The sequence below is a fragment of the Rhineura floridana genome, chromosome 2 (assembly GCF_030035675.1).
Source record: "Rhineura floridana isolate rRhiFlo1 chromosome 2, rRhiFlo1.hap2, whole genome shotgun sequence".
NCBI classification, from domain to species: Eukaryota; Metazoa; Chordata; class Lepidosauria; order Squamata; family Rhineuridae; genus Rhineura; species Rhineura floridana.
This window is the reverse complement of record NC_084481.1, coordinates 97,960,265-97,972,875: the sequence shown is the minus strand read 5'-3', so window position 1 is coordinate 97,972,875 and position 12,611 is coordinate 97,960,265. Positions and strand designations below refer to the sequence as shown.

The 12,611-nt window shown below is 46.0% G+C and overlaps 1 protein-coding gene across 6 annotated transcripts in view; it reads right to left on the bottom strand.

Annotated features, from left to right (window-relative positions):
- The window catches only part of CTNND1 (catenin delta 1), a 62,038-nt gene that overhangs the window by 18,462 nt on the left and 30,965 nt on the right, over nt 1–12,611 (bottom strand). For all 6 annotated transcript variants that reach the window (XM_061609691.1, XM_061609695.1, XM_061609694.1 and 3 more), the window contains 4 exons: nt 11,629–11,700; nt 10,948–11,106; nt 9,479–10,011; nt 42–505 (listed from right to left, as the gene is read on the bottom strand). In XM_061609691.1, coding sequence (XP_061465675.1) covers nt 42–505; nt 9,479–10,011; nt 10,948–11,106; nt 11,629–11,700 — 1,228 coding nt within the window. The remainder of the gene's footprint in view (nt 1–41; nt 506–9,478; nt 10,012–10,947; nt 11,107–11,628; nt 11,701–12,611) is intronic.

Below are 12,611 nucleotides of genomic sequence, written 5' to 3'. Positions count from 1 at the left end.
TCACGCCTTCCCCTCTCTCCGGAAGAGGGGCAAGCAATTACCTGTGATGACTTCAGTGAGGTCCATGTCACGGGCTTTACGCAGCAGCCGTACCAGAGCGGGGACGCCATCACAGTTCTTGATGGCAATTTTGTTGTCCTGGTCCCTGCCATAGGAGATGTTCTTGAGGGCCCCGCATGCTCCGTAGTGCACCTCCTTCTTGGGGTGGTCCAGCAGCCCCACCAGTACAGGAATGCCTTTCAGCTTGCGCACCTCCGTTTTCACCTTGTCGTTACGGTAGCACAAGTGTTGCAGGTAGGCTGCGGCGTTGGATTTCACGGCATCCAGGCGGAAGCCCAGCATAGCGATCACCTCGGGAAGCTCAGGCTGGCGCCAGTTGGCTGGGAGCGGACCTCCTTTCTGCAGGCTATCCATGCTGGCTAAGCTGCCCCTCTCATGTTGGGCCAGCGGGGCCCAGTAATACTGGTCTCTAGCCAAGTCATCTGCCAACATGTCTTCATAACTTCTACAAACAAGAGAGAAAGATAAGGCGCTCAATTAAGTAAATCTGTGATAGGAAGCAGCTAGAGACAGAAACTGGGCCAGTCTGTCCATCTACAGAACTTGAGACTTAGATTAGGAAGGGTTTCCACCAGTACTACCCACCAGTAAAAAGTCCTAGGTGCAGCAGAGCAGCACAGGGACTCAGCCATGGCACATCAACACCACCCTCACTGCTGCCACTCAAAAAGCAAGAAGTTGTGTCCCAAAGAGCTGTGTTCCAATGGCCATTCTCCAGCAGTGCCACTAGCAAAGGAGCAGGTGGCTGCACCGTCCCCACACAGTCAACATCATCAAGCAGGAAGCCACCATATTCCTGCATCACCTCGACGTTCCTTCCTAGATCTGGCAGTACCACAAGAGCACAGCGGCTTGCACTCCATTTTCCTTTCCTGCTCAAGCAGTCAGATCCGTATGAGACAGACCCCTTGGTCAGTGCCTGGGTTGAACCGAGTAGCAGCCAATAACAACAGCAGCTGAATTGGGGCCTAAGGAGAAAAGGCTACTGCTCTCAGAAAGGGATGAACAAGATCCCAGGCACACATTTGGCCACTTGGGATTTTTTCAGCACCATTCCCCCCTTTTCAAATAACGACACCTCTTGGATGCTATTCTAGTCTGGCCACTAGAGGGCAAAATGGTGCCATCCATGCCTAACCACAGCATTTCTTTCCTAGTCATCCAAACTGCTCCTGTTGCCCCAAACCAATCAAGATTTACAAGCCTACTTCCAATGTTTTGTTCAGCCAGAACTTCTACTCTGCAATACTTCCTGCGTGCAGCAATTAAGCCAGGCAGACACTCCCGTTAGGTTAGACGGGCGAGATTTCAAGGACACCAGATTCCTACATGGAACAACTGAGCTTCAACATGACCAGGCTAGACACCCACGCTCTGCTTAGGAGTCAATGTTTGGAAATGCTCAAGTTTACTGACATCTGGTTTAAGATGTCTCCTGCCACCTCTTGAGGTCTCACATTTAATGCAGGGTGCTGGTGCTGGGAACCAGATCAGTTTTCCCTCCTCAAGCTCCACTCTAAATAAGAAAGCAAGCCCTGCGCTGCAAACTCGGCCCAGCCGTGAGAACTCCAACCTGGGTACACTTGCCTGATCACCCTCTAAAGTGGGTGGCTGCATGAATAAAACATGCAAGGCACACTGTACCTTGGAAAGGACAACTGAAACAATGGGGGGGAGAAGGAAAGTGGCAATGTGGGCGTGAGGGTAGGGTAGAGAACAGAGAATTGTACAAAAGATCTTAGAACTCCTTCTAACAACTCCTTGGAAGGCAAAAGACCTGCTCGCCTCTGTTTACAAGGGAAGTCTGTATTGTCAATGGTCCTTTTTTTTTTTTTGTAAACTATTAATAGCCAGTGTGGTACAGTGGTTCAGGTGTTGGACTACAACCTGGGAGACCAGGGTTTGAATCCCCACACAGCCATGAAGCTCACTGGGTGACCTTGGGCCAGTCACTGCCTCTTAGCCTCAGAGGAAGGCAATGGTAAACCTCCTCTGAATACCGCTTACCATGAAAACTATTCAAAAGGTCGCCCATAAGTAGGAATCAACTTGAAGGCAGTCCATCAATATGCGATGAGAATGAATGCAAGGTCTGCAAAGGTATTTGCCTATATGCAATAAAGTTCACATACAGTAGATGTTTCAGCTCTCTTACAGGGACAGTGCGCTTGCTCCTCATGGAAATACAGTCACTCTAACCTTCTGTTTTCCTGTTCACGTACATATTCTGGGTTCATGCAAGTTAGCGTACAAGTAGAGGAGATGGGGACAAGTTTCAATACTGAGAGTCTTTCAAAATTTGCTTTTTAACCGGGGGGGGGGGGGCTTGCAGTCATGGAAGAAGGTTAAACAGTGTCCAAGGAAGGTTTTTATCTAAAGATAGGGATAGACATGATCAATCACACAGTTTCAATGCTTTGGATGCCTACACATTTCTTTGAAACAGTCTTACTGTTGGAAACAGAACTGCACAAGGAGTCATTAAGTTGCACCAAACACAGATTTCACCCTTTTGGAGCAGAACTGCGTGTACCGTGTTAAGCTGTGCTTCTTTCCCATTTGTAAAGCATGGAAAGGCAACTCCCGCCTTCCTCAGCATCCACAGGGCCTAGTCCCTGGCTCCTTATCTGTACCCATTTACACAGCCCAAACTGTTGCCAGTCAGTCGAGAGTGCATGGAGAAAGCAACATCAAGCACAGCTAACTGGATTCTGGGTTGGGGTTTTGTTTCGCCACACAATTCTATCCTTGCGCCCTCCCAAAACCCCATTTGCCTGCTTTTTATTAGGCATCCAAGACAAAAATCAAGAGTTATTTCACATATGCCAAAGTAACTACCCCTCCGCTTTGCCACACAAAAGGAGACAACTTTTGCAGACTGCTTTAGAAATAAGAGTCCAGTGCCCTTCCCCACTGCTTTCAGGAAGCAGTGCGTAAACACAGAATGCATCTGCAACACCTGTAATTTGTGCCCACACAGACGCAGTGACAACCAAGTATTGCTCGGATCTCCCCCACTCACCATCCGGAGCAGTGTTCTACACTTGCGTATTGGGCCAAAGCAGCCCTCCCGGGAGGAGCAGCTTCTGAGCGGAATCAACTTGGGGGAGACCACAGCTCAATAACAGAGCAAGCTACACAGGAGTGGTCTGGTCTAGGACTAGGAAGCCCCTTATAAAATGGGGAATTCATATCTGAATAGTGGAAATGGAATGCTTTACATGTATAAGGTCTCGTGGTCAGGCCCTGGCGTCTGTGGTTAGGAAAAAAAAGGAAGAAGTGGGTAGGAGGGAGAAGGGGAGGAGCAGCAGCCCTGGGAAAGACCTTTGCTCGAGACCAATTAGAACTGCTGGTGGATAATACTGGGTAGATGGAGAACTGGCACAAGTCAGCAGAAAGCAACTCCTGGCGCCCTCGTCATATTGCCCAATCTCCATATTCAAGCCTTGGCCAAAAATGGAATCCTGCTTGAGTGGTCACAAAGCGGGAAAGCCGATGGTCCCATGGGGTGAAGGGGGCAGCCAAGGAGTGTCACCTTAAAGGCTGGACTTTGAGGGAAGGGAAGAAGGCCTGATCTCCATTTTCATCTTCAAATATACGAGATGACATTTGGGGGTAGGCAGAGGGAGAGAGGAAGAATGTATGGATAACTGAAGGCAAGAGCTGAGTGTGTGCATAGGTAGGTGTGCAGGAATGAATAAGTAGAGGGGGTGAGTGCGCTCACGCATGCAGGGCCTTCTTGCTTTGGCCCTACCCACCACCACTAGCATGTGTGTCCCTCTACCCTAAAAAGGCTGCCCAACCCCGCTTAAAAAGTTATTTCCATAGTCAAGGCTGTTCTGCTTTAAAGTTAAATGCCCAGATGAGAGGGGCCAGGTTTTGACACCCACTCATTCTTTAAGCAGAGATGGCAATAATCCAAGGAACAACTCAGCTTGGGCCAGTGAACACTGCAGATTTGGAAGAGCAGTGCTGCAACACTCATTTTCCTCCTAATTATTTTAAAGTGGTTTAATGCTGTTGCATTGGTTTTATTTTGTTGTTTTTATTGTAAAGTTTTAATCCCATAAACGGCCCAGAGAACTCTGATTACAGGGCAGCCTATAAGTCACAAACAAGTTAGGTACCACCCCTATCAGACAATATGCCAGATTCCAGACCTACGGGTCATCCATGTCTGCAGCAACAGATCTTCTTCTTCCTACAATATCTCGCCATCACATGCCATAGAAGGCTCTTGCTGCTGCTCCCTGCTCCCCCACTCAAAGACCACCGCTCAAAATCCAGCAAAAGGAAGACCAATAAGAGTCTCCTGTTTGACAGAAGCAGGCAGTTTGTCTGGCACAGCCTTCAGTTTGGGGCACAAGGCGAGCTGAAGACCACAGCTACATGGGTGTTTTAACATTGCCCTGTACTCTACTGTATGTAGTTCAAGCCACATTTACAGCACATGCTGCACTTATTATACAGGGTTTAAAGAGGAAAAACTGACTTTCAAGCAGGACAAGTTTGAGTTAGCCCACTCATTTAGCTGTCCCGAGAGTAGAAAGGATGTCGTCTGGCTCCTTAATGCCTTATTTCCGATTCTTGGGCATTTTACTATCTGTATTCAACAAGGAGGGTCCTGTTTTGTTTAAAGTGTATTACAGCTTTTGCTTTCATGAATTCTTACAAGCAATTCCTCAAGGGCTACATGATGCCCAGCTTGGTTCTAAAGTATTGCTTCAAGCTGGTGGTATGTTTTATAGGAAATTCGTCAGGGAAATCTGTGATGGCAAGAAAGCAAGCTTCCCTAGAGGGCAGGATCTACCTCTCTTGCTTGCAAGGCCATTGCTACATTAGGCTCATTGGACAGTGTGCATTCAGGACAATGCGCCTAAAAGGCCTGGCTAATGGCCTACATAAACAGAGAATGCACCCTAATGTCCTGTGAAAGACAAAGGGCAGGCACATGTGGCTCCTTATCAAGCAAGGCAGTGCAGAAAGCAGTCCCTGAAGGAAGGAAGTTTGAAGATCACCCCTCCAGACTGCAAGTGTCCAAGGTGCCTTCTGCAGGCAAACAACGCTGGCTTAACAGTTGCTTTCCACCTTGAAAACTTGTTCATACAAGACACTCACATAGTTCTGGGTTATTTTTGAAACCGCAAACACTGCTCCCTGCATGCCCTAATCTCTTAGATCACAGAGCATATAAGAGACACTCAGTCCAAGCTTAACCCCTGCCTTCTCACTGCAATGAATTCAAACTAGGGTTCTTAAAAGGCAAACACAGCACACTTAGATCTGGCAGCTGTGAAGGGAAACTGCACTGAAACAAGCACATCCTCTCAAAGAGGCAAACCAACCCACACTGACCTAAGCCTTCCTGTGGCAGAACAGGAGACCAAGAGGGAATCAATCCTCTATGGTGGCTTACTGTCAGACTGCATCATCTTCTGATGTTTTGTACATGCTTCAGAAGTTTAGAAAAATGCTCACAAGTGGATCTTCTGACCTTCATGGCAGATTACAGAGCTAGAGGACACGGAACATACTAAATGCTCGTAAGGCCTTTCTTCACAAGGGCAAACTGCCAAGTCACAATGGTTAAAGAAAAAAAGAGTAAAATTCAATTCCTTATTCAGAACAAATGTGCCAAGATGCTATCAGGCCAGTTACATAATAGGAAAAGAGAACACCCACACACAGAGCTACCTTAAGATAGCAAACGGAGGTTGCAGGATGAGGAGACAACAGCAGCAAATACATGGATTCCATGGAGCCAGTGTGGTGTAGTGGTTAGAGTACTGACTAGGACCTGGGAGACCAGAATTCAAATCCCCCTACTGTGCAGTGACACTCAGTAGGTGACCCTGGGCCAGTCACTGCTTCTCAGTCTAGCTTACCTCACAGAGTTGTTGTGAGGATAAAATGGAGGTGGAAGATCCACATACGCCACCTTGAGCTCCTTGGAGGAAAGGAAGGATATAAACGCAATAAATATTTTCTTCGATCTTCATCAGCCTGCAGAAAGCTTCACAACTGAAGCTGAACTCCACACTTGCAAATTCTATTTGAGCAGCTTTTATATATCAGCATTAATTAGGTATCACAGGTTAGAACGATGTAACACAGGAAGCAAGCACCACTTTTTTTTATGTACTCATGTGAGGAACTGGCAAGCTGTTTAATTGTCCACTCCTCTGGTTAAACTAAAGCTTAGAACAGCCACGTGCATCGACAGCAAGGAGCCCAGCGAGCAATGTGGGCTACACTGAGCTTTCAGGCACCATTTATTTGTTACATTTGAATCCCACCAAATTGTGCTCTAGACAACCAACAACAAAAATATCAGATATCAAAACAAAAAGATCCACCCATTCTTACTAATGAACTTATGAAATTAAGAGATTTCCACAGAAAAATAAAACACTGGAAAAACGTCCACCCCACATCACTGTGGGCACGGTCTAAGTGCACCCCCTCCCCAGCAAAGCAGTCCAAACTGGATTTGGGGGGGGGATGTAGCTGATATTAAATAGTTTGAAAATCTCAGGAGATCCTTAACACATCTCCCATGTGACATCTTGTTTTAGCTGTCAATAGGCCAAAATTGGATGTAGTAATCAACTGACCCAACCAGTAGCTTTGTGGTCTTTCAACCTCAGCCTCTCCCTGATTAGACCTGGACAATAAAACTATTTTGAATATTAGTCAAGTTAATCAGGCAAGAGTAGTCAGTGGTCTACTCGATGAAAAACAGAGCTCTGAAACTGTGCAAGCTAAACAGATAAGCAGATGACACCACTTCACGTATTCTAGGCCTCAACTCAAGAGCTGCCATAACATTATTCTATTGAGCAAGACACATATTTTAGGGCTTAACAAAGGGAGTTGGAAATCTTCCTCTCCGACAGCAATGTCAAACGACAAGGAGCGTTACAAAAAATGGCTCATTAATATGCCTTTAATATATGTGCATTATTGTATCTTCAGAATATAAGGCGGAAGGGCTGGCCAGAACTGAAATGCTATTGGGGATGGAGGATCAACACTGGCTGAAGGGCAGCCAGAAGGCGTAAGTTGACATGAAGTAGCAGAAGACAGATAAAGAGATGACAGCAGCACAATGAAGACTCTGCCAAGTAGTTTACCACAGCTCCACTCTGTTTTACTAGAAACCTCAACCACACCCTCTTTTTATTTGTATAAATAAATTGGAGAGAAATTATCAAACCCGGTCTCCACAATAAGTCAAGCTAGTTAAATCAGGGTTTTATTTTGTTATTGTGTTAATGGAAGTTGATATTCCAAGGATACCAAACGAAAACCTCCAGACAGGTGTTTATGAGTACTTCTCATGCAACCAAGTTTTTCGCAGTGTCCACACAATGTGATTGCCATCAGAATACTAGTCTGAATTTTCCCCATTTAATCTGGATTTACTCTTTCTGGGGGAAACCTAATTGCCACTGACCTATTTGCAGTATGAAGCCCTCATCTGAAAATATCTAACTGACTGTAAACCTATGACACAATCCAGGTCAGGCAAACCAGGAGAGAGAGGGTGAAGCCTGGGATCCCCAATGCGGAACTTGCTGTTACTCTAACACCCTCCTCTTGGTACCCATCAAGCCCCCCGCCACTTCTGATGTTTTGTTTTTCTCCTTCCTTTTTAAATCTTCATCAGTGGCTGTGCTGGCTGGAAAGAGAACTACAAGCCCCCAGCTGCCCTACCCCTCTCTTTCCATTTCCCAGAATGCCTCTGAGTCCCATGTGTGACCAGAGGCATCCTTCATACGAAGGGAAAAGGAAAATGGCAGGCAGCTGGAGGCCGGTACCTGGCCTTCCAGATTCCTTTCAAAACTCTTAAGAAAAGGGCTACTGCTGCCTGATTACGTTCATGGGAAGGGGAAGCAAGTGGCCAATTCCTGGACGCTTGCTTGATAGACAACGAGCAGGCTCGCATGTGCCTGCTTTTTAAAAATTTGAGGGAGTTCTGCCTACTTTTTTGGTGCGTGTTTGGCCTGTTTTGAGGGAAGGGTGCTGCCTGCTTTTTGTTTGTATTTATTTATTTGGGGGAGTTGCTGGTTTTGAGGGGGGAAGTGTTGCTATTTATTTATTGTTTTGTTTCTTTTCAGCCTGTGGATTCTGCCTGTTTGAGCACCACCAGTTTTTCATCTGTGAAATGAGTATTTTGCAGCGACCATGACAGTTTTGGATTTCCAAATGCATCCCCAAGGTTGGAGAACCCTGAGTTTATTGATCTATTTAGAAAGGTTTATATACCGCTTCAGCATTAGAATCTCAAAATGAAACACAGAAGTCCTTGGTCCCACACCTGTCAACCAGCTGCTGCTACCTGTATACAGCAGACCACACTGTTCCTACAGGCCTTCTTGGCACCGGAAGGCAATAACCCTCAGCTGTGCCATAGCTAGACACCTGCTTGAGCTACAGCAAAAATAAGAGTATTTTTAACAATGGGAAGGAATGAAGAGCACCTCATCAAACTGGTACCAGATATGCCATCATATTATTAATAGCGCACATGCAACACTTTAGGGAACTTCTCATGTGCCTTCTTCACAGTCCTGCAGCGCAAGCTAGCTGGCATTGCCCCCCACACACACTATAGGTGGGGGGCACTGCAGATAGAGGACTGATGGAATATCTTGCTTAAGATCACTTAATTAGCACACGATAAAAGGTGAAGTCTGAAGTGGGGACTTTCCACCAAAAACTGAGCCACCACAAAAAAACTCTCGATATGTTTCCACTTGAGGCTTAAAAACAGCACAAGCCCCACCAGTCGGTACAATTAGAACCTGGCATTGGCTGCACAGGTTGGACATATCAAGTGGGAGGTGCAAGCCCTTTAAGGAAAGTTCACGGGGGAGAACATCTTCAGTGTTAGGACAAAAGTTGATGAGCAGAGCTCTCCAGAAAAATTCTGCTCATCCCTGAATTCCAAGACCAAATTTATAGCAGAACTGTAAACTCACACTGTCACTAAAACTACAATAGTCACAAAGGGTTAAGGTAAAGATACTTCTCCAACATATTTCCCCAAATGGACATAAATGCACCCCTCCAGCATTGCTTTGACAGTTTCTTTTTTATTAATAAAAAGGATAAAGTACATTTGCAATTCTAATCGTATTATCCAATTGCCCTTTCACCTTTAATATACCTTCCATTCTGGTCATTAACAGCATTTCTCAACAACCATCCTATTTCTTCCCTTATACAGACTGCGACTCCTCATTTTATTATTGGCAGAGGAGTGATATAAATGCCCTTTACAGATCTTACTCAGAAGATGGCTGTTGGTAGATACGGTATGTGTTTCTTGTTTCTATAACAGGTTTCTGTAACATGGCAGAATTATCAAAACGCTGCCCGAGGACTGTTAATATTCCAAGCCGTGAGCTCCTACCTGAGTCTCTGACGGGGGTCAGAGGGAGTCCCAGTCCGCCTGGCAGTACCATAGTCTGGCATTGTGCCATAATCCAGGTCATCATATCCCATGCTGCGCTGGTCATCCTCCAACCCGTAAGGCTCTGCATGGAAGCGGTTCAAGTCCATGTTGCTTCCCCCTACCCGCACCTGTGGCTGAGGCCCATAGACATCCTGCCGGCTTGGGGCCCGGTAACCATCCATGGAGGGACGATAGCGCTCATCAATGCGGGTCACACGGGACAGGCTGCCGTAGTTGTGTTCGCTGCCATGGTAGCTGTCCTCATATGGGCGGCCATAACCATCTGGGTAGTGGTAATTTCGTGGGAGGGTAGCTGTTCCTGGTTGGCTCATGTAGGCACCAGGGCCACCATTGGTGTTTTTCCTGAAGTTCCTATCCATGGTCTGAATGTAGTTGTTGGTAACTGGAGAGCCATCCACAGGTAACCCATCCGGACCAACAGGAACTTGCTGTACTGTGCGTGTGGTCATGGTCTTCACTACCTTCTTCACCTACACAACAGTAACATGAGCCATTAGGCAAAGGGCAGCCACTTTCATCCCAGACTAGTCCAAGCGCTGAAATTGAATTACAGTACTGCTCATTTCCTGTATATTTCCCCATTAGTTCCACTGGGCATTGCTCTTTTCACCCTCCAGTGCTGTAGATGTAACTTCTTGTTTTGGGCCACCTTTCTATATAGCAGGGATAGCCAATGTGACATCCTCCAGATGTTGCTAGACTACACCTCCCATCATGCTTGACCACTAGCCATGCTGGCTGGGACGGATACAAGTTAGTGTCAAACAACATCTGGAGGGTGCCATGTTGGCTACCCCTGCTATATAGGTTCGCAGATGCCTGCAAAATCTGTGCACTGCGTGAGAGTTAGGTCCAGCACTAGTTTTCTTGCTACTGAGGGCACTGGCAGAACGATGATTCTTAGAATCCCGTTTCTAAGACACTAGGATCAGTGATGCAATGTTGCTGATTGGTTAAGCATGGCTAAGCAGTTAGAAGCTGTTGGCAAAAGCACATGATCCCTCTTTCCTACCCAAAGCTACCAAAAAAAAGTTTCAGATCCTCTGTTAAAATGATTACCTTGATTGGTTCTAACTGCTGTCAACATCACCACCCATATCTGTTAAATCGCAGTTGGGCCGGGAAGGCAGAATTCATGCTCCCAGAAGGGAGGGGGCAGTGTGCAATCCTGCAGGTCTCTCCCTATTGGAGAATTTGTTGGCTGCACTGCGCCTGCATTAACTTTTGGGGCTGATAACTAACAAGTAAAAGCTACTTTAAGATCACTACATAGGCAGCTGTCAAAAATTGAAGTTTTAAGCACAACTTCTGGCACATACAACCCTCATCTCTTCTCTATCCAGCTCCTAAATAAAGGACACATTTCGTAACATTAGAACCTGCCATTCTTCTCTCAAGCCTCTTACTGTGGTCTCTGTGCGGCGAGTTTTTCCATCATCAGAGGTCTCTACTGAAATAACTGACATAGCACCCTCAGGATCCTCCTCCATGGTGTAGGTCTCTTCCACAATCTGCCCTGGGTCCTGCATCCTGGGAATGGTGCTGTATATGAGGTGACTGTGGTCCTGGGGAGATGAGTATACAGCTCATGAGCTCAATTTTGCCCAGAATGTAGAAGAACTTGTTTCCTGTAAGTCAGGCACCATCTGCCAAGTTCCCTTTAATACCCAGTCCCTTTCACAGGAAACACACAGAGTGTTTTCTTTTTAGCCATTGCTATTTAAGGCCTTTGAACCCAAGTTCTAGTTCACATCACAGTTAAATACTGATAATAAGATACGTAAAATATCGAGATGCTTTCAACCCAATGCAAGAGTGGAAGTGTGAGTGACTCAGACTTCCTCTCCACATGTCCACAGTCACCCAGAATTTCTTCCTCAAAACTTGGCAACCTTAGAAGAGTTTCTCAGCATTTTATTGGGGGGGGGAAGTAGGGCCACTTCATACCAGGCTACAGATGGGAGAACCCCAAGAAGCCAGTCAAAATTTTCAGATCTCTACATCAGACTAGATCCTCCGAAAAAACAGAAGCACCTTTACCTTTAATAAGCTAATGTCACTTGCCAGAGAAAAGTTCCTTTATTTACCTGTGGTCCGTTGAGTTTCAGTTCAGAGAATTTCTGCCTCTCCAGGTCAGCATTGCCCAAGAAACGGCCGTTCTGTAAGAAACAACAGTGGTAGCATTTGTGACCAGCATGAGGAAACTTTGGGGTGCACTGGACGTAGAGAGAGGAAGAGTCACTTATGGCAACTGAACAAGTTCAATCAAGCCCCTATATCACGCAGCAGCACCACACTGGACTATGTCTGGCTCCCCATTACTTGAAGAGGTGAGAAGGCTGGGCAAGGGTAATTAGAAAGTAACATGGTACATATTAGTTGCACAGTGTTAGGTAGCTTCTTAGAGATTTATGCTTCTCAACAAGTGTAGAGAAACATGTACAAGTTCTTCTGTCCATCTATCAAAACCAATACAGGCCAGGAATGGTACATACCAGAAAGAACTCAAACAGACCGCATGCTGCCACAATCCGAAAGGCACCAAGAGCTCTTACTAAGGTAGTTAACTACAGCACATGGAAGATAACCTTGAGGAACAGTTCAGAGTTTGGGAAAAGCAGCCCATTGCCACAACAGCTCAAAAGTCACAACTCCCATCTCCATCCTAGGTATAAATCTAGGGTGACCCATCTCAGCAGACCTCCCCACTCACTGCCCAGAGTTGAAAAGGAACTGAATGCAGGGTCTTGACAGCGGAGCACTACAGTTCAGCACAACCATGTAGACGTGTAATTTCATTCTTGTGTGCATCCCAAACCTTTTCTATCCCTATTGGGGAAGAAATTCTGAACTCCTGGACCAAACATGACTCAAAACATCATGCACATTCTAACCATAAGCTTAACATGTACCCTCTGACATTGTCTATTTCCTCATTTCAACCCTTTAGAGTACAGAATGCAAATAGTCAGAAGTAATGAAACAGAAAGGGAAAAACAAGATGTGCTTGGCTTAAAACGCCTAAAAAAAACTCATCTGAGGGTTCTCCACACCTTCCTGAGCCATTTCC